Below are 22,672 nucleotides of genomic sequence, written 5' to 3' on the forward strand. Positions count from 1 at the left end.
AAGAAGAAGAAGAAGAAGAAGAAGAAGAAGAAGAAGAAGAAGAAGAAGAAGAAGAAGAAGAAGAAGAAGAAGAAGAAGAAGAAGAAGAAGAAGAAAAACACTTGCAGAGATGGTGAGAACAATTTCCAAAACTGACAAAAGCCTGAAGTTCCAAGGTAAATGAATCCAAATTAACCTCATAAGAGTAAATAAAAATCAATCTACAACATGGTAAAATATCTCAAAAACAAAATAAAAATCTTAAAACCAGGTGTAGGGAAGAAAAACGCATTTTACTTCCAAAGGCACAATGATGAAACTGACAACTGACTTCGCTGCAGAAACAACAAGAATCAGAAGGCAATGGAATGATAGATAGTTCCAGTGTGCTAAGCAGGGGGAAAAACAATGCTAAGCGAGAGTTCTGTGCCCAGAGAAAACATCTTTTAGGAATAAAAGTAAAATAGTGATACTTTCATATAAACAAAAAAATGAGAAAACTTCACACCATAAAATCCAGTCCCAAAGGAATTGTAAACAGCATTCTCCCTTCTGACAGAAGGAAAATGACACCATATGGAAAGTCAAAGGACCAGGAAAAGCAATCAAAATTTTAAATATGTGGATAAATCTAAATGTTGATCAGCTACGAAAATTATGCCCCACAATGTTGAAAATATAAAGAGGATAAACAAAAACAATTTTATAGGAAACAGGAGGTTAGCAGCCACCATACAGATGGTTGGTAGCCCATGCACTGCCTGAAGGGAGAACAATAGTGCTCCATATTAGAGTTTCACAAATCAAACAGGTATGCTGGAATCTGTAGAAAATCATTAAAGAGCAGCAGATGGGTTTAGAACTTCCAACTTAACAGAGGGGAAATAGGATAATTTTAAATAATTTGCCCAAAAGAAACAGAGAAAAAGGAACATACTTGTAAATCTGGCATGACAAATAGAAAGTAGTAAGACAGTAGACTTAAATCAAGTATAGAGATAATTAAATTAAGTGTAAATACACTAAGTGCTCCAATTAAAGAGCAAACTTCAACATACTGAATTTAAAAACAACTGAATGCTACTACCATGGGTATATCTAAAATCCAGACAAAAATCCACACACAAAAGTTGAAAAGAAAGAATAGCAAATGAGAGCCCATGCATACACTAACCAAAAAAAACCAATGAAACTGTGTCAATATCACATAAAGTAGATTTTAAGGCAAAAGACATTGCTAAAGCAGTAAATAAAAGATTCAAGTCACTAAGAAGGTATGATGATCCTAAATTTGTATGCACCAAACAACTTAGCCTCAAAAATCTACAAAGGAAAAATACACAGAATTATAAGGACAGCTACAATTCTGCAATCTTTGTGGAAGGTCATTTTTGTTTTTATTTCATATAAGCAACAGCACTGAGCTAGTATGTGCCCAGCACCTTTCCAGACACTTCACATGTATTTGCTCACTTATACTTCACAATACTCACATGAGGTAGGTACTCTCACACGCTAGATGAGAATTCTGAAACACCAAGACCATCAGTAACTCGGCCAAAGTCACAAAATAATAAATATGAGGGCTGAAATTTGAAACCAAGCGTTCCTCCCAGAAAGAAAGCTTTATCAGCTGTCTGGGTGTCCCTTTCTTCAGACAAGCTGACACCTAAAATTAACCATTGCAGATGTATAGGACACTCTGGGAAAGTCCAAATGTGGAGAAGGGAGGAAGGAAGGAAGGAAGGAAGGAAGGAAGGAAGGAAGGAAGGAAGGAAAGGAGGAAGGGAGGGATGAAGGGATGAAGGGAAAAGGGAAGGCGAAGGAAGGAAAGGAAAGGAAAGGAAAGGAAAGGAAAGGAAAGGAAAGGAAAGGAAAGGAAAGGAAAGGAAAAAGAGAAACCACTAATTCTATATTCAGAGTCTTTTACTAAGTCATAATAGGAGACAGTAACACAAACTCTCCTGGCAACTGAAAAAACCACTCAGGCAAAACTTAGTAAGGGCAACTTGCGGCATAACCACACTATTCTCTAGTAGAGTAATTCTCCTAAACTCAAGTTTTATAGCACAGTTATGTCCAGTAATGAATTGTCATGAGGTTGAAATGAGATCACACTTATTCATAAACTGGAAGCTGACGTTCAAACATTAGGTTCTATTTAACCTTTGGTCTGCTATTTTTTTGTTTGTTTGTTTTGTTTTTTTTGTTTGTTTTTTTGTTTTTCTCCGGTACCGGGAACCGAACTCACGACCTTGAGCTTGCCAGGCAGGCGCTTTTGCCGCTGAGCTAAATCCCCAGCCCCTCGTCTGCTATTTTTATTTTTAAGCTATTTTAGGTGATCTTAGGAGTTCGTGGCCTGCTTTTGTTTTAATCCCCTTTGGATTTCTGCTACAAAAAGGTAGGATAGAAAGAATCAATCAATTGTTGTATTACAGTTGTTAGAGTCAAACATAAAATGTTTATAGAATCTGAGTTAAACACGGTAAAAGGTCACATACTGATGGTCCTTCAGCATTTTCTCAGCCCACACGGTGCGATTAAGTCTCCCGGGTGTCGGTGCAGACTCGCTGGGGATGGGATGACCGTAGAGCTGGTGCGGGACCCTGTGCAGTCACTGGCCTGCGCATGCCCGATCTACACTGCCCCTCTGCCCTCAGGCGCTGCAGGAGGTTATAGGAGCCCTAACTGGAAAAGCACTTTGAATTCCATGCAGAGCTAAATGAACGCCAGGCGTTGTTAAGGATCTCCAACGACGTGAGTAGTTGACTGACCTGTTCTATGCTGCGTTGCGCGGTAATAATAAAAGCTGACATATATCGAGAGCTTGCCATGGGGCAAGTACGGTTCCACATCCTTTATAAACTGCATTTCATCTACTGTTCACAGCAATCACTGGGACAAGGGGTCAAGCACTCTGCAGCCAGACTGCCTAAGGTCATCCCAGGCCCCACCCTGCACCAGAGGTGAGTCCTCCAACAAGTAATGCTCTCCTGTGTGCCTCAGTTTTCTTGTCTGTAAAATGGCAGTAATAGTAGCACAGACTTCCTTCACTCAGTGCTTATTCACTGAGTTGATCTAACGTATGCTAAGGGCTTAGTTAGCACTGTGTTTGGCACTGGCCTAGACTTACAGGTACTTGCAGACTTCAGTGTTCTATAAGAGCCTGTTGTTTTATTTTCTTTTTATCGGTGGTAGTGAAATGATTGAAAATAGCAAATCCTCCAGATGTGGAGGAGTGAGGCTGGGGTGCCCATCAAGGACCCCAATGCCCACTTTGAACCAGTATATTCCCTACCCCAAAGCCTCAAGAACAACCCCAGGGGCCTCAGCCACTTGCCATGACCAAAGACCAAGTCACCTGTGTGTCTCTTGTAATCACCCGCCTCGCGATGCTTGAGCTCTGGCCTCCTTCAGAGGGAAAGTTCTCGGGAGGACTGAGGTCCCACACGTGCCCATTTTTTTCTCTCTAACACTCAGCAGAGGAAAAATGCTCACAGAAGCATCTTACCCAAACACGAATGAAAACATTCCCTCTCCCTGCGCTAGCCTACTTAGCCTCTGCCCCAGCTGCAGACTGCCTGGGAGCTGTTTACATCCAGTCCGTGCTTGGGCCTAAGCAGCAGCAGCTGGGGCAGGCTGGGCTGACCTCCCCGGGAGAGCCGCAGGCATCCTCTGCAGAAGCAGCGTGGACAACAGAGACGTCCCCAAGCGGGCTCCCGCCGGTGACTGCCCCAGCCTGGCAGGCGTTTGATGAAAGGGACAATGCCAGCGCCTCCATCCCGCGGCAGGAGGGAAGGCAAAGGGAGGTGCAGTCCGTTTTCTGTCCTGGCCACTGGCTTAGGGAGGTGAACCCGCAAGTCTGGCCAGAGACAGAGATTAGATAGTGGGTTTCATCACTGGTCAGGCCATCACGAACATTTTTTATGGTTTGTCTTGGGCTCTGCTCTTGTCGCTTCTCCTCTTTTGCTTCCAAGATCAGTTATGCAACTCGGGATGTTCAGAAATCCCTGAGCAGCCCTCCGGCTGAGGACATCCCCCCGAAGGTTAGGAGCAGCTCCCGGCCATCAGCCCAGGGCTACTCCAGTTAAGTCCTCAGCCCTCGTAGCTCTCGGAGAAGACTCCGGAGGCAGAGAGTATCTCCTGGCTTGTGGCTAGAGGTTGAAGACTCATCTTCCCTAAAACCCCTGAAGGTTTCTCATTACCCGTCCTATGAAGGCCACTCCTCGCTGTGATGTCAAAAGTCCCCTGTCATTTGGCCCAGAATGACTTTGCTACTTACCTCTTTGTCGCTCCCTCACTCCTACAAAATCCCAGGACTTGCCTCTTCAGCATTCGACAGACCCCTAAATTACAGAAAAGGAAGAAAATGGGGAAGTTGCAGCTGTGAGCCCTCAGGTTGCCCAGGAGTGTCCTTCCAGGGCTCTGCTCCTGGCGTTTCGGGCGCGGCTGGATGACTCGCCACCCTTGGGCATCATCTGAAGTGGTAGAAAGAGCCAAAGCGACTCAGGAATAACGGGAAGGGCACTGTCAAGAGGCACAGGCCACCTGACACTTGCGGCTTCCGTAGGAGGAGGGGTATTTCTCCTGTTTAACGTGGATTTGGGTTGTGCTGGACCTGCAGAGTGTTACTGACTGCTGGTGCGTGTGTGTGCATGCAGCCACATGTGTATGCTCGTGTCTCTCCATGCAGACAAATCTGGCCTTTCCTTCTCTGCTCATAGAGCGACATTAGGTCGGCCAAACTCAGACCAAAAGGTGACTCCTGAGAGGCTCACTTAGGAGTCAGGAGCTGCGGGCAAACACCGTTTCCCTGTGAGCACAAGAGGGAGCTGGGCCTGGAAGGGAGGGGCCCAAAGCTTGGGTTCATTCTGTTTCCATACATCTGCCACCTCCGCTGCTCCCTGGTCCCTGGTGCAGTTTGAACTGTCGCTTTTTTACAGACTCTAGGGCACCTGCACTTCCCTCCCGAAAAGCTCCTAGCTTCATGGCCCACTCCAGTGCCACCTCCTTCTCTGACACAGCCCTCATCACAGTCCCACTCACCACCCAACACCACGAAGCACTGGATGAAGTCCTATGGCTAGAACTCAGAATCCAGGATCAGGCAAGACCAAGTTCAAATCCTGGGTCTCCCTTTCGTGAGTTCTGAGCCCGCACCTGCCTGAGCCTCAAGCTCTTCATCTGGAAAAGGCGGGAAGTCGTTATACCACTGTGTCGGATTGCAAAGGGGGGACGGGAAGGGATAGAAGGAGTGGGTCCCCCTCAACATGGGTTGAGTCAATGAGAGCTGCTGTTTTGATGAGTAACGTGCGTGCGGCCACCACTCCTAGGTCAGGGTCACATTTATTTAGCCCATGTAAGTGCTCATATGCAGCGGTGTTTTCGTCTTTCTTTTAAAAAAAAAAAAAAAAATGATTAGGAGCAAGGCTAAGAAAGGGGCTGGCCCCGGAAGGAGGTAAAACCTGAAGAGAAAACAGCAACCGGCTGAACCACGGAGACAGAGGAAACAAGATGGCGGCACCGAAGAGGAACCTCTGGATCCGGACCCAGCTAGGGCTCCCACCGCTGCTGCTTCTGACCATGGCCCTGGCCGGAGGCTCAGGGACTGCGTTGGCCGAAGCAGTCTTGGGCGATACAGCGTCCTGCCACGGGGCCCGTCAGCTGACGTAGCCCTTACACACCTACCCCAAGGGAGAGGAGTTGTGTGCCTGTCAGAGAAGTGGCAGGCTGCTTTCAATTTGTGTTTGTGGACGATGGAATTGGATTAAATCGGACCAAACTGGAGTGAGAATTTGTATGTACGGAAGCCTGTTCCCAATCTGATGAGCAATCTGCTCGAAAAGCTTGGTTGCCAGAATTAGCTGCCATTCGCTGAGTTGAGACAGGAACAACTTATGTTCCTGACGCCAAAAGTGCATCCGCTCTTCCCTCTGACGCTGGTGCGGTCCTTCAGGAGTGACACGATGGACTCTGCGCAGAGCTTCCTCACCTCTTCCTGGGCTTTCTATCTCCAAGCTGATGACGGAAAAATAGTTATATTTCAGCCTAAGCCTCAGTTGGAACAGGGGCCTACAAACTTGAGAGAACTGTCTCTAAGCAAAATGTCCCATCTGCGCCCGAGAAGCTCGCAAGCACACAGGAGCTATCTTGAAGATGAAGAAAGGGATGGATTTTGAAGATGCCTCTCTCTGAACTCTGGGTGGATTCTAACCATGACTCTCATCCTGTCAGCGATGGTCCGGCTCTGGGTCTGCTGCACAGCTGTTGCTACAGCTGTGGAGCAGTACGTTTCCTCTGAGACCCTGAGAAGCTATGGAGACTTGGAGTTTATGAATGAACAGAAGCTAAGCAGACACTCGGCGTCCTCTCTTGTGCTTGTTAGATCTCACACTGAAGATCATGAGGAAGAGGGTCCTCCACCTACAAAAGTGAATCTTGCTCCTTCAGAAATTTAAGCTTTTTCTTTCCTTTTTTTTAAAGAAAATTGTCAGAGACACCTGAAATTCCATTCCTCGTAGAGCTTTTTAAATGGTTTCATTGGATAGAGGCCTTAAGAAATGACCATGAAACGCAAATAAAGTTATCCAAACCTGTCAAGATTGTATTTGCTATAACTTTACCTGTATTTTTTTCCTAATAATTTAAGACACGGATGTGTGGAGTTATATTTTTATGTTACTCGTATCTGTAGCTACTTTGCTGGTTGCGTTGTTTTCCTCTCTTAGCCAAGTTCTCTGGGCCGACCACTCCTCATCCTCTGTCCTGCCAGGATACTGTCAGTCACCCTAGCTAACAAGCTGAATACTTAGTAGGAATGATGCCTCTGCTCAGAAATGGCCCGCAAGTCTGTGCATTGAAACTTGGTAGGAAATACTCTTTCGTGACACCACTTTTTCAGTAGTATTGAACTGAAGTCATTAAAGTTTTATTTGAATAACAAAAAAAAATGATTAGTATATGCTTGCGATGCATAATAAATGCGTTTCATCTTAGGGAGCTGGTCCGGACACCAGCCACATCTTGATCCTCTTCCTTCCTCTTCGCCTCTCCCTCTCCTGTCTACACCCATCCCCAGGATCCTTCCCCTCTCCAAAACGTCTGTCTCCCTCTTTCCTCTCTTCTGTCTTTTATTTCGCTCTTTAGATTCTTTATACTCCATGTTTCTGCTGTAAGAGGAAACCGTGCAACACTTAACCTTCCCGGTCTGATGTATTTCACTTCGCATGATGGTCTCCAGGTGCGTCCATTTTCTCATAAGTGACTCAGATTTATCCCTCTTTACGGCTGAATAGCACTCCATTCATGAGTTCGTTTGTGATGTGGCTTTCTAGTCAGACCCAGTGTCAAGCCTTTAGTCCATCTAAGGCCCTCCTCGGCTCCTCAACAAGGATGTTGCTGGGAACCTATAGTCGTGTAAGGTAGTTTGCACGCTCTTCTACCCTCTGACACACTGTTCTTCCAAGGGCTGATTCCCTCTCCTTCCTGCGTGCCTGTCTGTGGGGAGGCCACCCACCATCCTTTTGGTATCTTTATTGCAAATGCTGGACATACTTGTGGCTTGGGAAGGGAGGTCACAAAGTAACTTCCTGGGTTCAACACAGGTTGTGTGCAGGGTCTGCTTGCATTCGAAACATCAGTCCCTGGTCCTCAGCAACAGGAATAAGACTTGGCTCAACACAGGGTCAGGAAGAACAGGGTGCTTCCTGGCTCCACCAGTTGGGCCTGAAGGAGAAAGTGGCCGGGGTAACCCACGCAAGCTACTGGGATAGATGCATTTCTTCAGGGTTAACCTTGTTCATTTTGTTGGCAGGGATGAGACTTGGTGGGACAGACCAAAATCATGGGAAGTCCTCTAAGCCCATCTGTGCGTGACCGGCAGGGCCACCTTCCATCACACACGTTCTTGGCCCAGAACGGCATTCACATCATTCAAACTGCAGATAACAAATGCAATCTGGTGGCTTTCATGTCTACTTTTTTTTTTTTTTTTTTTTTTTGGCTTTGGAATGTATTGTATCATTTCTTGGCATGAGACGTAGCTTCCCAGTAACTATAAGTTTGCTTAACTTTATGTTTAAAAAAATAGAAAAGAGTTTGTATTTCCTGAGCACAGACTAAGGGATGGTACAGGGAGGGGGTCAGCTGGAGAAGGGATGGGGAGGCTGTAGTCAAAAAAGGAGCCTGGAAGCCAGGTGGGGCCTCCAGGTGGGGCCTCCAGGTGGGGCCCTCGAGCTGATGTGGACAGCGGCTGCATTTGGAGGACCCCGGGAACACAGAGGAGAGAGCAGAGAGAAAGATCAAGGCAGTAGGAAAGAGAGAGGCACCTAGAGGGCAAAGAGAGAGGCAAGTTGGAGAAAATGAGGCAGGGGGTTCAAGACAGAGCTAGGGGGGCCCATCAGTACCATTTCTCCCTTTGAAATCCAGGAACCTTGCCTGGGACCTGTGGCCGCACTCAGACCCCGGCCCTGTTGAAGTTCGGCCAGACAGGTGCTGGGGCATTTGAGTGAATCTGCTGCCGCTTTGAGCTTAGACCTTTGGAGTGGACTTAGCGATTATGGGTTTGTCTGTCCAGAGCACTTCGCCATCCTCTTTTCCCAGTTCCTGGGGGAGCTCCTCTCCCACAATGCGTGGCCCCAGTGGAGCTGTCTGTGCCCTTCTCCTCCCAACTCCTCAGGGCTGGGTGTGTCCCACACTGGGCCAATTATAATACCATGTCCTCCAGACACTGTGATTTGTGCAGGGCAGACATGAACCAAAGCTCCGGACTTCTCTGCTGGATTAAGAAGGAAGCCACTTCTCTCCTTTTAGAATCTGTACAGTATAAGCTTGTGGCTGCTGCCTGCCATCTCTCTAGACAGGCAGAGAAACCCTGCCTGCTGTAGGAAAGGAGAAGAGAATGAAGAAAGACTAAGAGAAGACAGAAAGAAAACAGTGACATTCATTTGAGACCCTTGATCCAGCTGTACCTGCAGCCAGAACACCTTGGCACATCCCAGTTATCTGAGATTCTATACTCCTTCTTCATTGTTGAGTTTTGTCCCTTGTAACTGAAAGAATCCTCACCTATACCATCCCTTCACCTGTAAATAATGGACATAGCCGGGCATGGTGGCTCATGCCTGTAATCCCAGCACTCGGGAGGCTGAGGCAGGAGGGTCATTGCGAGTTCAAGGCCAACTTGGGCTACAAAGTGAGCTCAAGGCCAGCTTGAACTGTATAGTGAGACCCTGTCTCAAAAAAAAGATAGACATAATTCCTTGCAGGGGAGTTGGAATTAAATGAAGTCATGGGTGTGAAAGGGATTTCAAAAATAAAGTGAAATACTCCAAACAGCAGTCACATATTGCTAGTGTGAATATAAAATGGTACAACTTGGGAAACTGCAAGAGCTCCTCAAACCATCACACATAAAATTATTACGTGACCCAGCAATGCCACTCCTAGGTAATCACATGTCACTTAGAGATGGAGACAGTTCTGTGAAGCGTGTTGCGGGGTGATTCCATCATTGTACAAATATCACAGTGCTACTCACACAAATCTACACAGCACAGGATATATGGGATCACCATCCTATACAGGACTGGTTGTCATACCAAACATTACTGCATGTACCCAAGAGAATTGGAAGCAGATGTTCACACAAAAACTCTTACGCAAATCTTCATAGCAGGGTTCTGCATAAGCACCCAAAGTGGAAATCTCCAAATAAACATCACCTGAGGAATGGGTAAACAACCCGAGGCCTATCCACACCATGGAATGTTACTTGGTAATAAAGAAGAATGAAATGCTGATGCTGAAACAGCGCATCGAGCTGGCAGACATAAAAGCCCTTGTAAGGGATGATGCCATTGCCATGAAATGTCCAGAATCGGCAGCTCCGTGGAGACAGGAAGCAGACTGGTAGCTGCCAGGGGCTGGGATGAAGGAAGGGGCGTGGCTGCTCAGGGGTCCCGGGTTTCTTTAGGGGGTGATGGAAAGGCTGTGAGGTTAGTGGCGACGGTTACACAGCCTTGTGAGCAGACTGAGAACCACTGAATGGCATGGAGAATTCTATGGCACTAAATCTCAATTAAAATATAAAATGAGGGGCTGGGGATTTAGCTCAGCAGCACGGCGCCTGGCCAGCAAGTGCAAGGTCTGAGTTCGATCCCCGATACCAGACCAAAAATTATATATATATATATATAATGAATACACTGTGTACGTGGGAAGGGTTATTAGTACTCTCATCACCCCTCATTCGGGCTTCCACAGAGCGCTTCGTCCAATACTCTGAACGTCCCCAGGCTTAGAGTCTGGACTTATCACCCACACCCTGACACCTTGTGTGGTTTCAATGACGTTTACTGATGATGAAATGAGGACTGACTTAAGTAAGCTCATGAATAATAAAGGATGATGGAGTAAATAACCGTGAGGTCACGTCTCACCTGCTGGGCCCTGTCGCAGCTCCTCCTGCTCAGGCTTCTTGCAGAGCATGGGGCATAGGAGGTCCCCAAGTAGGTGTCGAATGGACAAGTACAGGGACACCTCTTCCCCCATCCTGTGTGAGCAGCACACTCACAGCACTCAGGACGCCCGGCCGGAGAGGACAGCTCCCAAAGGGTAGGACAGCTACCAGCAAGACTATGGCCACGCAGACGACCGACCCATCGGAGTGGCCCAGGGTGCCCAGCGGGGGGATTGGAGCTCTCACAACCACCGTGCGTCATTCCCGATGCCCTTAGGGTCTGGGCACCATGGGGACAGCGAGGCAGGGAAGCGGGTGGCAGCCTATCAGATGGCTGTTGTTTGTCATCACAGTCCAGGTCCCCAGCATCCTGACTCAAGGTGGCTTAAGCTGGTCCCGTAATTAGAAAGTGCTCAGAGGGTGGCTTGAGTGAGCCAGGGCTCGCAAGGTCCTGGGCCTTGGCCTCTCCACTTCTCGTCTAGCATCTCCCTGCATCCGAGGCCGGATCCCCTTGTCCACACGACCCTGAGTCAGCTTCCAAGTCTGGGAGAGAAGGAGAAGGTAGCAGGGAAGACACAGAGCAAATTCCTTTTTATCAAGGGCTCTTTTAGAGGAGCGAGAAAACTGTTCTTCGTCATATTGGTCTTCTGAAACTTTGGCCAAGGGATGGCCACACTGATTCATTTCAGCCTAAACTCTAAACCACATCCACATGCCTCTCTCACTCTCTGTCTGTCACATACACACACACATCCAGGATGGAATCAGCTTCCCCTGCTATGTGGCTAAGTGGGAGAAGAGAGTATAAAGTAAAAACCAGGGTGTGATCAAGAAAAAGGGTATGTGTTGGGGAGGCAAACATAATCCCAAAACTCAGCTGGTGCTTAGGGCCCCCTCTGAGTGTCACCTCCTCTGGGCGCCCTTCCAGTCTCTCCAGCAGAAAACTGTACCCCTCCGGGTGCCCCCCCCCCCAGTGCCCGGATATACTCATCCATCCCTCAGCCCCTCCTCTGCTCCTGGGGGCTGGGGGTTGAGTGCTCATCTGTGAAACCGATTTCAAAGCTAGAAAAGTTCAATGATCACATCCACTGATGCCCAGGAACCCTCTCTGACATACAGTGAGCCTGCGTCTCAGGACCTGGCTGGTGGGGACCGGCACTGTCCTGAGAAAGACCCAGGCCAGGCACCACATGCAAAAACAGTAGCCAGGGCCAGATTCAAAGAGCCTGCAATAAGTGTGCATTGAAGGGAACCGCGTGTGATCACAGGACTGGGAAGTAGGTGTCCTGCTTCCGGGACAAGCGGGTCCCCTTCTTCCTAGATGCTTCCCAATGCCCTAGTCGTGGGGGCGTGAACAGGTGGAGGGGGCCTGCATGGATCCAGGGTCACAAGAAACACTGTGACCTCGACATTTCAAGCCCCCCCGGTGCAGAGAGACAGAGGGGATGTCTCCGACGGTGGATGGCTGATGGCTGATGAGGAAGGGACAGACTTCTGCTCAGGGAGACGGAGCAGAGGGTGTCTCGGTCACCGAAGGTTCCCTGCCCGCCCTCCCGGCTTTGGGAAGCCGCTTCCCCTGGGAGTCAGAACCATACACTACTTTGCCTGGTCAGCTTTGGTGATGGCGATGGTGACGGGGACGCAGGTGCCACGTGGGTGAGAGGTCCCAGGAGCGGGGGCTGGGGGCTCGCGGGGTGAGAAGGGGCCAAGCGGGGAGCGCGTGGAGGCCGCAGCCCGCCTTCGGCCCAGGTGGCAGAGGGGCCGGGTCTGGGCGGGAGCCAGGCGGCCGCGGTGTCCGCGCCCCTCCCAGCGCTCTGCCCTCCCACTTCCTCCGCGCCGCCGGGAGCCGGGCGCCCGACAGCAGAGAGGCTCGAGGCGCCGCGCCCTGAGGCTCCGCTCGCCGCCCGCACCGACCCGACCGACCCCGCCGCGCGGCCATGGACCTGCCCCGGGGCCTCGTGGTGGCCTGGGCGCTCAGCCTGTGGCCAGGTACTTGTCCCCTTGCCTCCCCTTGACACTGTGAGTCGCCCCCTGCCCGCCGGAGCCTCGGGTCCCGGTGCCAGGAGCGGGACGCGACGCGCCTCCCGGGGTGGGACCTGGCTGCTCGCGGGGACCCGGGTTCCCCGGAACCGACTGCAGCGCGGCGGCCCCCCCAACTCCCTCCAAGGAGGGCGACTGGGAGCCCCGACGCCCGTGCGTCTGGGGAGAGGCGAAGAGCGCCGCCAGGGCTGGGGCACCACCTGCGGTTCTGGGGCACCGGCCGGGAGCTCGGGCATCCAGGAGCACAGAGGGAACGCAGCCCGGGCCGGGAGGGAGGGCGGAGCGCCCCGAAGTTGGAGAGCCCGGCACGCCGCCTCCAAACTGGGGAGACCTGAGGCCGAGCGCTGCTGCTCAGAGCCCTTCTAGCTGGGGACCCAATGGAGCTCCAGGGCATTCGGCTCCCGGGCGGTGTCGAGCCCTTGTGGCCGGGGCCCTGCAGTCCCGGATCGCGGGGAAAGTAACCTGAACGGACAGGGCAGCGCCTGACCGACTGATGTTTGGAATTAGGCAATTATTCAACAAGCCCGGGAAGCAGTAGTGGTCTAATTGCCTAAAGCGCTCCCGGGCATGCGGGCTCTGGGCACTGGGGCACCCCGGGCTCACGGGGAGAGGCCGGGGTCAGCAGCGGGGGTCAGGTGCGGTGGCAGCAGCAGAGGTGCTTTCAGAAGCACAGGTGGAGACCCCCAGTCCGCCCTCACCCTCGGCAGTGGGCCCCCTCGGGAAACAAGTGCACGGGAAGGTCTGCCGCTGCAAGGGGCGCGGGCTGGTGGGACTCGGGCAGATGGCAGAGTCACAGCTAAAAGCAAGCCCACTGCTTGAATTTGGAGCTTGAGGAAGGCCAGGACGAAGGGCCACCAGGCCAGGCCATCTAGGAACCAGCTGCAGTGGACCAAGCCCGCTCTGGTGCTTTCAGCAGAACAGAGGGTTTCAGGGCTGTCCTCAGAGCACCAGAGATCCAGCCACACACAGAGGATGAGCTTCTGTGAGACTCCAGGACCTGAGCTCAAGGGGCTGCCTCAGAGGCTGGGGACAGCAAAGGCTTGGGACTGAGACCTGCCTCTGCCACCCAGGGCCACAGAGCCCTGCACGGTTCCTTACACAGCTTCTCCAACAGGTTCCCCTGGGGGGACAATGGAGGAGGGTTCTGAGTCCTCAAGCTGTCAGCATGCTTGGGGCAGAGTAAGAAAAGCCTACAGGCTTGGTGCACGGTGCGGCTCATTCAGGGGTTGGGGGTGATGTTGTCGTCGCAGAAGGGCAGGAGTGAAGGCCAGTGGCAGCAAAGGGCCTCTGAAGACAGGATCTGTGACTCAGAGCTCCCTCTCTATGGAGAAAACCACCGCTGCGTTGCGTCCGGTCAGTCTGGGTTTTTGAAATGTGGGATTCATTAAACATATCAATCAATGTGGGAGCAACATCTGCTCTCAAGGAGCGGGGGGTGGGGCCAGGCACATGTGCAGCCAGAGGACAAGGCAAGACCAGGGGCGGCAAAACAGAAGCTCCAGGGAATGGCGAGGAGATGCTGGGGGCAGCGCTCAGATACAGAAGCTCAGCATGAGCTGGCTAAGCTGGGGAGGCTTCCTGGAGGAGGAGCCGGAATTTGAACAGAATAGTATGGAGCAGGGGGGATTTAAAGTGAGCCTGTTCGTATTGTAGGGGGCTGTCTCCTGGGACTGGTTGTTTGGTTTTGTATTGTTTGCTGAGTTGCTGCTTTGCGGATCTCAGAGATTAAACCCAAGGCCTTCACACTGAGCTATCTTGCCAGCCCTCGTTTTATTTTATTTTATTTTATTTATTCATTTTTTGAGACGGGGTCTGGCTGGGCTCAAATTTGCTATCCTCCTGCCTCAACCTCCCAGAGAGCTGGAATTACAGGCTTGTACTGCCATGCCCAGCCCTCCTGGGACTAATTAAGGAACAAAAAGATGACTGTTTAAGACCACAAAGGTGACTGGTCAGTCTGGACTCCTGAGAGTGGAGGGCGCTCAGACTCAGTTAGGTCGTTCCCCAGGTCATGGGCAAGCTTGCCCTTGGACGATGACTCAGGTGGACGGGACCAGGGACCCTCGAGAGGCCAGGTTGGGAGCAAGTCCTCACAAAGGCCGTTCGGAGTTCAGGGTCCCTACCCTTCTGCAGTTCCTGTTGCAGACTGGATAAGGGGGAGGGGTAGGCACAACCATCAAAAAAGCCCCCCACAAGAAGCAAACAAATCCAAAGGAGTTTATAGCCGGCCTTTAGAAGGAAGGCCCTGGAGTCTCGCTGCCTGGGATTGGCCTGGGGTCTGCCAGTTAGGGCTGTGTGCCCCTCACCAGTTACTGTTCCTCTTTGTGCCTCAATTTCCTCTCGTGCAAAGTAGGGAACATAATAGAATTTATCGTTGTCACAAGGATGAAGTGAGCAAATGTACACCCAGTGCGTGGAGAGAGCCTGGCAGGTACTAAAGCACTCGGGGAGGTTGTCTGTCTCCTCGGTCGCGTCATGGGTGGAAAGACCTAAGGGTGCACGGGCATGTACTTTCCAAGTCAAGTCCATAAGAGACGCCTACGAAAGGTGTGTCAAATGCACCGAGGCCCCAGTAAACTTACTTAGCTCTACCCCACCAAGGTGTGGATCGCAGTGAAAGCTAAGGTGGCTTCACCGTTGAGGTTGTCCTGAGCGAGGGGCCAAACGCTTCCTTCAGCTTGGTCCTACGGTGCTATGCTGGTGGGTGGGATCCTACTGAACAGGAAAACTTCATATGGAAAATCACAAAGCCAGGCACCATGGATCTGTCAAGGTCCACGCCCTGCTCTCCAGCTTGGGAAGCAGAGGAGGAGGTGCTCTTTGTCGTTGTCATTGTGACTTCCTTTGTCCACTTTGCTGGGGGAGTCTCAGCCAAGCTCCTCCGCCACCAGGAGCTGAGGAGCCTCTGGAGCCCTCCACACCGCAGGCAGGCGGGGGTCCTAGAGCTGGGGCGCAGTCTCACCTCTTTCTACCTACCCAGCACTCCTCATCTCTCTCCTACCTTGGACCGCAGATCTCCTTGCCCTTCCCACCACTTCGTCTGAGGACCTCAGTCCCACCCTGTCCCCTGTGGACCTCCGCCCTCCCTCCATCCTCACCCCTATGCCCGAGGCAATGCCCTATTCCTTAGGCTAAAACCATGCTCTGAGCTGCCTAGGCTTGGCTCTTGCTATGAAGAAAAGAGTTCAGATTTAAGGAACTTTTTTCTCTCCATAATGCCCACTTTGAGGCATCACATCTCACCTCAGGATTCGAGATCTTCCTTTTGGAGTCCTAGCTAATCGTTGTTGCAGTGCAACTGCGGAGAGAAGGGGCCGTGGTGATCCTGCCTGGACAGTGACAGCCTCTGGATGACTTGGGAAGGGCCAGCTACAAAACAAGCCTTAAAAATGCTCTTCTGCATCTCAAAAGTGGCCCCTTTATTGCTCACTTACTGCCCCTTCCTCGGCCTTCCTCCCTCCAAATCTCAGACTATCACCAAGAATCCACAGCTGCTTGACAATTAAGATACCCACAGGCTGTTTGCATGGAGGGTTTGCCAGAGAAAGCTGGGGTCCTGGGGCAGCAGGGGGGGACCATCTCCAACCCCATCAACTGCACATTCTTAACTGGATTCCAGGAGTTTGCTACCAGCAAGGGGAGAAGGACAGGAGGGAGACCAGAGTTGGCCATCTGGTAAACCAGGCAGAATGGAGCCATGGAGAGTTTTCCTCCTGTGGCTTTAAAACCTGAGTCCCAGGGCCGGGGATATAGCCCAGCAGCACAAGCGCCTGCTCGGCAAGCACAAGGTCCTGAGTTCGATTCCCAGTACCCCCCCCCCCCGCAAAAAAAAACCCTGAGTCCCAGATGTGTGTGGTCTCAGCTGGAGGGACTTTCACCAGATGTCACTCATTTTTTCACCTCACACTGACCACACAGCAGGTCATCAATGGGGACTTGGGCCCAGGAGGACTGCTGGGTTCAGACACCTTCTGTTTGGGTGGTCCAGGGGTTCAAGTTCCTCAGCTGTAAAATGGGTAGAAGAATGACTTCACAGCCCAAGCTAAGGTTAGCGGCCCAGAGTGTGAAGTGCTCGGGACACCACCTGGCCCCCAGGAAGCCCTCCGTTCACAGAGACGGTCACTGCCCTCCCCATCATTGTCTGACTGACACCAGGTACCCTGTCCAGCACTTTCTGGCATCTCGGGCCTTGCTACAGCCCTGCGGGTTCCCAGTGTGGAGCGGCTCAGGGTCACAGGTAGAGGAGGAGGCAGCAGCAGCAGCATCTGTCTGACCCACAGCTGCTGCTTCTCGCCCACGAGCAATGCTCTGTTTGGAATAATGGGTCCCGAGGGCATGAAAGACAGTGTGATGCCCTTGCAAAGAGGCCACCTGTGGGAAAAGAGACGGGGGTGCAAATAGCACCCACCCTGTCTGCCCACACTGTCCCCCCTCAGATTTGCTAGACCGCTAATGGCGCCTCCATACAAGATGCTGGTGTGGCGTGGTGAGAGTGTCCTCACATGATACCTGGTGGCGTGAGAGCCTCTCTGTCCCCTGCCCCTGCCCAGGGCCAGTGCTACCACCTTGCCCCCAAGTCCCTGATGCCCATAGCTCCACTCAGCGCATCCTCATGGGCCAGGCTGGGCAGCCTCTGCTCCCCACCCCCCTGGCTTCTGTTCCCCTGATCAAACCCTGTTCCTCGTCTCAAGCCTGTTCCGTTAATTCCTGCCAAACAGCGCCAGTAAGTGCTGATAGCCAGTGTGTCCTGCCCACGGGATTTGTGTTGTAACTGAGCTGCACCCTCCCCTGCCCAGAGAATAAAGGGCTGATGCTGGCGTGCCTGGCACCTGGGCGGCTGCTGGCAGCGGAAACCAGCGAAGCAGGGGACTCACTGGCGTGGTCCAGCCCATCCGGCCCCTCTCCATCCAGTCACACGTGCTGTCCCCAAGCCTGGCACTGCCAGGCAGCCTCTTCCTGTAAGGTGGGAGAGTCCAGCCTGTGGCTTGGTGTTGCCACTCTAAAACGGGCAGAGGTTTTTCCACGTGGCATGTTCGGTGAGTTAGGCAAGTTGCTGTAGCAACATGCTCCAGGATGCCAAACAGGATGACACAGAGAAGGGATTCCTGCCTCTTCTCCAGCTGAAGAGGGGCTTTCTTCCCCTGGCAGCGTCACCCACCTGGTGCAGATTTCCAGGGCTGATTTTCCCTCTACAGATCAAAGGGCTGGGTGTCTGGAAGGGAAGGAAAAATCATGAAATGGGCTAGTGGCAGCCTGCAAAGAGCACACCCATAGGTCCCTTTGGTCAGTCAGGAGAGGCTGAAGCAGGGCTGATGTGTCCATTAGGTGGATGGGAAAACTGAGGAGCCAGCAAGGCTCCTGGCCAAGAAGGCTCTAGCACGGCAGTGTGTGCATGTGGGAGTAAAGGCTGAGGAGAGAGAGACCTTATGGTTTTGCAGGAGCGATGGAATTTTTGAATAAATAACTCCTACAAGACAAGAAGTATTAAAGGCTGTAAGAGAGCTACAGATAGAAGACTCTGGGGTCAGGGAGGTGGGAGGTTTTTCTGCAAGGATTAGTCTGGCAGCAGGGAGGTGGGTAGGGAGCATGTCTGGGCGAACCCCCTAACGTTTAGCTGCAGGATGCTGGGGTATGTGCTTTGGGGGAGACTGCCACGAATGATGCAGGCCCAGGGCAATGAGAAGGAACCCAAATGCCAACTGGGCCACTGGGATGTAGCAGAAGGGAGCCATTGAAGGTTTTTGAGGGAGGGGAGGGACATGTTCTAATCTGTGTGTGGAGAAGCTTCCCAAGAGGGGAAGAGAGAGGGGGTAGGATGTGACACAGGACAATGGCAAGGAGGTGGAATGACAGGACAACTTCTGCAGCAACCTAGGCAGCAGGATGCCAGAGCCACACTGAAGGCAAGAGATGAAAGGAGAGAGACTCTCTGGGGGTAGAAAGTCTAACAGCGCTGGGTAACCAGAGAAGGACGGGGCCCGTGGCCTGAGGAGGGTGTGAGAGCGGGAGGCAGCTCCAGGAGGGTAGGCTGAGTCAGTGCGGGGCATGCTGGCTTGGTGGTCCAGGATGACGCTGATGGAAGTGGCCCTGGGCAGCCTGCACCCTGGTCTGCACCCCGGCAGCCTGCACCTTGGAAGCCAGTGGCGTTCTGAGCATTTTGACCGGAACCATCACGGGGACCGGGTGACTGCGAGCGCCTGTGTCCCAACATCCCACCCCAGGCCGGCAGTGATTCATGCCCCCCAGTTAAAGAGACTCAGACTTGGGGTTTTAAAGCCTCTTAGAGCAGAAGAAAGCATGGAGAGGCCCAGGCCAGACCACAAGCCAAACATCAGTTGTGGAATGTGCTTACTGCGGCCGCGGGGCCGGCCCGGAGCCGGAACGCAGCCAAACTGTCACTAAGATGGTCTCTGGTCCTGCTGCTGTCCTCGGTGCGGACCCGCCCACCCCTGCACCCTAGGCAGCTCCGGCGGCATCCTTGTCCCAAAGGCCTGGACCCCTCCCATCTCTGCTCAGGGGCCTCAGAGCAGCAGGAGGACCCGTGGACCTTTGCACTTGACCTTCCTTCCTCTATGAATCGCCACTTCCTCTACCAGTCCCCTCCTTCAGGGTGCCCTCCAGTGTCCTGTCCCGCTGAGGCCTCGGTGTCACCTCCCTTGCGTGCTCTCACACGGGCATCCTCACTCCTCCCTCCCGCCTCAGCTTCTCCAAGGCATCCAACATCACCCAGCATTGTGACCTACTTTATTTATGCATGTCATTTGTGTCTGGTCCCCTAAAATGCTATCCTCATGAGAGCAAGGGTTTTTGTGTCGCGCTTAGCTTCTGTAGCCTGCACACCAGTGCCTGGCCAGAGGAGGCCAGCAACGTAACGGAATCAATAAAAATCTCCCCACAAGCCTGTAGCAATTGCCAGAAGTCCCATTCACCAATCAGTCACCCCATGAGAGCTCCAGATAACCCAGGACCTCCGCACTGAGCTACATCTCTGGCCCTTTGGTTATGTTTTATTCTGAGACAGTCTCAATAGGTTGCTAAGTTGCCCAGGCTGGACTCCACCTTAAATGCTCCTGCCTCAGCCTCCCAGAGTGCTGGAGTTGCAGGCCTGGCTGAGGAAGCTCTCATGAACGGAGGAAGGCTTTTGAAAGGGGTGAGTGGGCTCCCAGCAGACAGCCCAGGAAGGCTGTCTGGGCCTCTGCTGCCTCATGCTCCACACTGTGGCTCAGAGACTCAGGAAAGGCCTTGCTCTTGCGTGGTAAAAACAGAGGTATATTGTAGGACCCCCAGGCAAGAGGGGTGGAGCTGAGGCTTAAAATGCCTTGTTTCCCACAAAAAGGTGGTGATTCAGACATCAACCACACTCTGCAGAATGCAGCCATGTCATTAGTACCCAGGATGGAGCTGGAGTGCCCAGAGACAAAGGCGGGGCTGAACACAGACAAATCCCCGAGCCCACTGACCACATCTTCCTTAGTGCCTCAGGAGCTGGCACAAAACCCATTTTACAGGTGGGAAGACTGAGTCTGAGCCCAGCACAGTCCATATTAGGGGTGTGTTCCACCGACATGGTGTTCTAGTCTCTGCCCTGACACATATTCAGTGTGTGACCTTGGGCAGGTCATCTCCTCTGTTTAGAATGTGTAATGGAAATTATATTGCCTGCCTTGTGGGGTCAGTGTGAAAATTAGAAATACAAACAAAATGCCTGTCAGCAGTGGGGTGCTTGAGAAATGTTACTAGCAATGGTAATGCTGGCTGACCTAGAAGTTAGGGTGACAAAGTCCTAGCCTGGGGTCTGAGCCCAAGCAGACTCCAGAGACCGATTTTGCCAAGCAGGACAGCCAGGGGCTAGGGATGTAGCTCACTAGCAGAGCATGATAGTGTTCCCAGGCCTTAGGTTTTGTCCCCAGCACCACAAAAAAATATTTTGAAAGAGAAAGAGCACCAGAACCGAAACCCAGATTTGATCATTGTGAAAATGCATCTCCTTGTTTGCTTGTTCATGCAACACAAGCTTTGGCTTTAGCTCTACCTTGACCACTTTAACTTAATGATTTTTTTAAAAATTGACTCAAAGCAGGGTTTGGTAGTCCACGCCTTAATCCAAGCATTTAGGGAGGCTGAGAAAGAAGGATTACAAATTCAAGGCCAGCCTTAAATTCAAGACAATTTAGATCTTGTCTCAAAATGCTTTTTTTAACAAAGGTCTTTGTAGTCTACTAAGTAAGCCACTTCTTTTTGAGGATTTAGTGTTTGAAGAGCATTTTTCTTTTAACCTAAATGGTTTGTACTTTGGAAGAGAGAACAAAGGAATATTATTAACAAGACTTCATGCTAGTTCAACTCAGGACACAAAGGATGATTTAAAATATACATTTCTGAGTATTGTGTGAAAGTAATGTTGGATAAAACAAAAGCACTTAGTAAACATTGGTTGATCCTTCTAAATAAGAACACCCCCAGGTTTCCTCCCCAGTACCACACACAAAAAAGTTGACTTTAAATAAACTCAGTCTCTTTCTTTAACCACATCCTAAGTAATAATTGCTGAAAAAAAAAATCTAGGTTTTGATTTCTTATAGATTTTTAAACATCCATTAGATCAACACAAGTAACCCAGCTTTAATGTTCACTCCGGTCCCACCAGGACTCCTCACCCACCGTGCCCCTGCTGACACTGAGTCCCTGTGTGTCGCTGTGAGGAAAAACAAATCCCTCCAGCCCCTGCTCACCCAGAACTGAATTGCTGTGGGGTCAGGTTGCACAGGGGGTCGTTTTATGAGAGGGACCTGGCCCCTCTGCACATGCTGTCTGTTCTTGTAGGCTTAATGATGAAGGTCTGCTCGAGGCCATCCGATGCCTTGGGACTCACTGGTGCGCATCTGGACACAATGGCAGGTGTCCAGGCACCCAGAGTGGCTATTTTCTCATGGACCTAGCCCACTCCAGGGGACAGCCCAGGAGTATTTTTCCAGCACCAAGAAGCAAATCCTTAGCTGTTCCTAGTGCTGTCTGGGTTAGCAGACCTGGTCTCCATTGCTGGGGGTGGGGGGGTGTTTCCAAGGTCCCCCATGCATGAAGGGGATTTTTATGTGGAATCAGAGAGGAGTTCACATCAGTCTCTGAAGAAAAAGGAACCCCCCAGCTTCCTCCCTAACAAGCATGTTCAGGGGGTGAGTGATCAAGTGGGGAGGGGTGGAACTACTACTTCTTCAGCACGCTGGCAACCCCAGAAAGGCCTCCTCCTCCGGGAAGCCCTCTTGGAATAATGCAGAAAGAACTGTCCCATTTCTATGGGCTTCTCTGCCTCATCGGCAGCGCCTCTACTGTTCTGAGGTTCCTGGGGTGCCCTGGGCAGTGGCACAGCTCAGTTCCTTCTCCCTCTTCCCTGGCGTAGCCTGGCTCTGTCTTGTCCTACCTCCAACTCGCCCACGCCGCCTCCTCTTCCCACCTGACAGCCTCCCTCGTAGGAAAATGAACTGCAAATGAATTCACACAGTGCAGCCCTTGGCGGGCAGAACGATAGACTTGCTACCTACTCCACTCCTATCGATTATTCTTTTTCAATCTCTTGAGAGCAACCATCATTTAACACAGATGGACCCATTTAGGCCGGCCGTGAATATCTCAAAGCTCCTATTCAACTACTTCTAAAATAAACATTTGGCCTTCGTGTTCCTAAAAGCCCTGGTGAGCTACACTTTGTGCTTCTGTGAATATTTCCCAAGCCAGAGCTTTGATTATAAAGCCCGATGTTCATGAGAGGGAAGTTGATGACCAGGACTGTATTTGAAAAGGGGTTGCTCTGGGGCCGGGGTGGACACAGGGCCTGCTCGGCCCTCGTTCACGCACACGTCCACGTCCACATCCACGAGGGCACCTGAGAGGCCCAGTACCAGTGTCTGCCTCCGAGGGCCCTTCACAGGGTCTGAACACCCCAACGTCCCTCTAGCAACAGGGAATTCACCACCCCGCAAATGCTCCTTTGCTTTCTTAGCAATGATGATAGCATCTCAAGCCCTTGACTCCCTAAAGGACCGAAAAGTAGCAGTAGACAGTTGAGACTGCTCAGCAATTGTGAAAAATTGACGTTTACGGAAAACCAAAGGGCCGCTGGGTAACTTCAGGAAGGCGAAGCATCCTCGCATCCCAGAGCCTCCCATCCCCCCAGCCCAGCGGATGGCCCCTGATGGG

The 22,672-nt window shown here is 51.6% G+C and overlaps 1 protein-coding gene and 1 pseudogene across 2 annotated transcripts in view; both read left to right on the forward strand.

Annotated features, from left to right (window-relative positions):
• Positions 1–6,564, forward strand: part of LOC102020737 — a 10,616-nt pseudogene extending 4,052 nt beyond the window's left edge.
• Positions 6,565–12,273: 5,709 nt separating this feature from the next.
• Positions 12,274–22,672, forward strand: part of Itga11 (integrin, alpha 11) — a 92,407-nt gene continuing 82,008 nt past the window's right edge. For both annotated transcript variants that reach the window (XM_013518950.1, XM_005393676.2), the window contains exon 1: positions 12,274–12,427. In XM_013518950.1, coding sequence (XP_013374404.1) covers positions 12,376–12,427 — 52 coding nt within the window. In that variant the 5' untranslated portion in view covers positions 12,274–12,375. The remainder of the gene's footprint in view (positions 12,428–22,672) is intronic.

This window comes from Chinchilla lanigera, unplaced genomic scaffold (assembly GCF_000276665.1).
Source record: "Chinchilla lanigera isolate Chin_1 unplaced genomic scaffold, ChiLan1.0 scaffold00049, whole genome shotgun sequence".
NCBI lineage: Eukaryota > Metazoa > Chordata > Mammalia > Rodentia > Chinchillidae > Chinchilla > Chinchilla lanigera.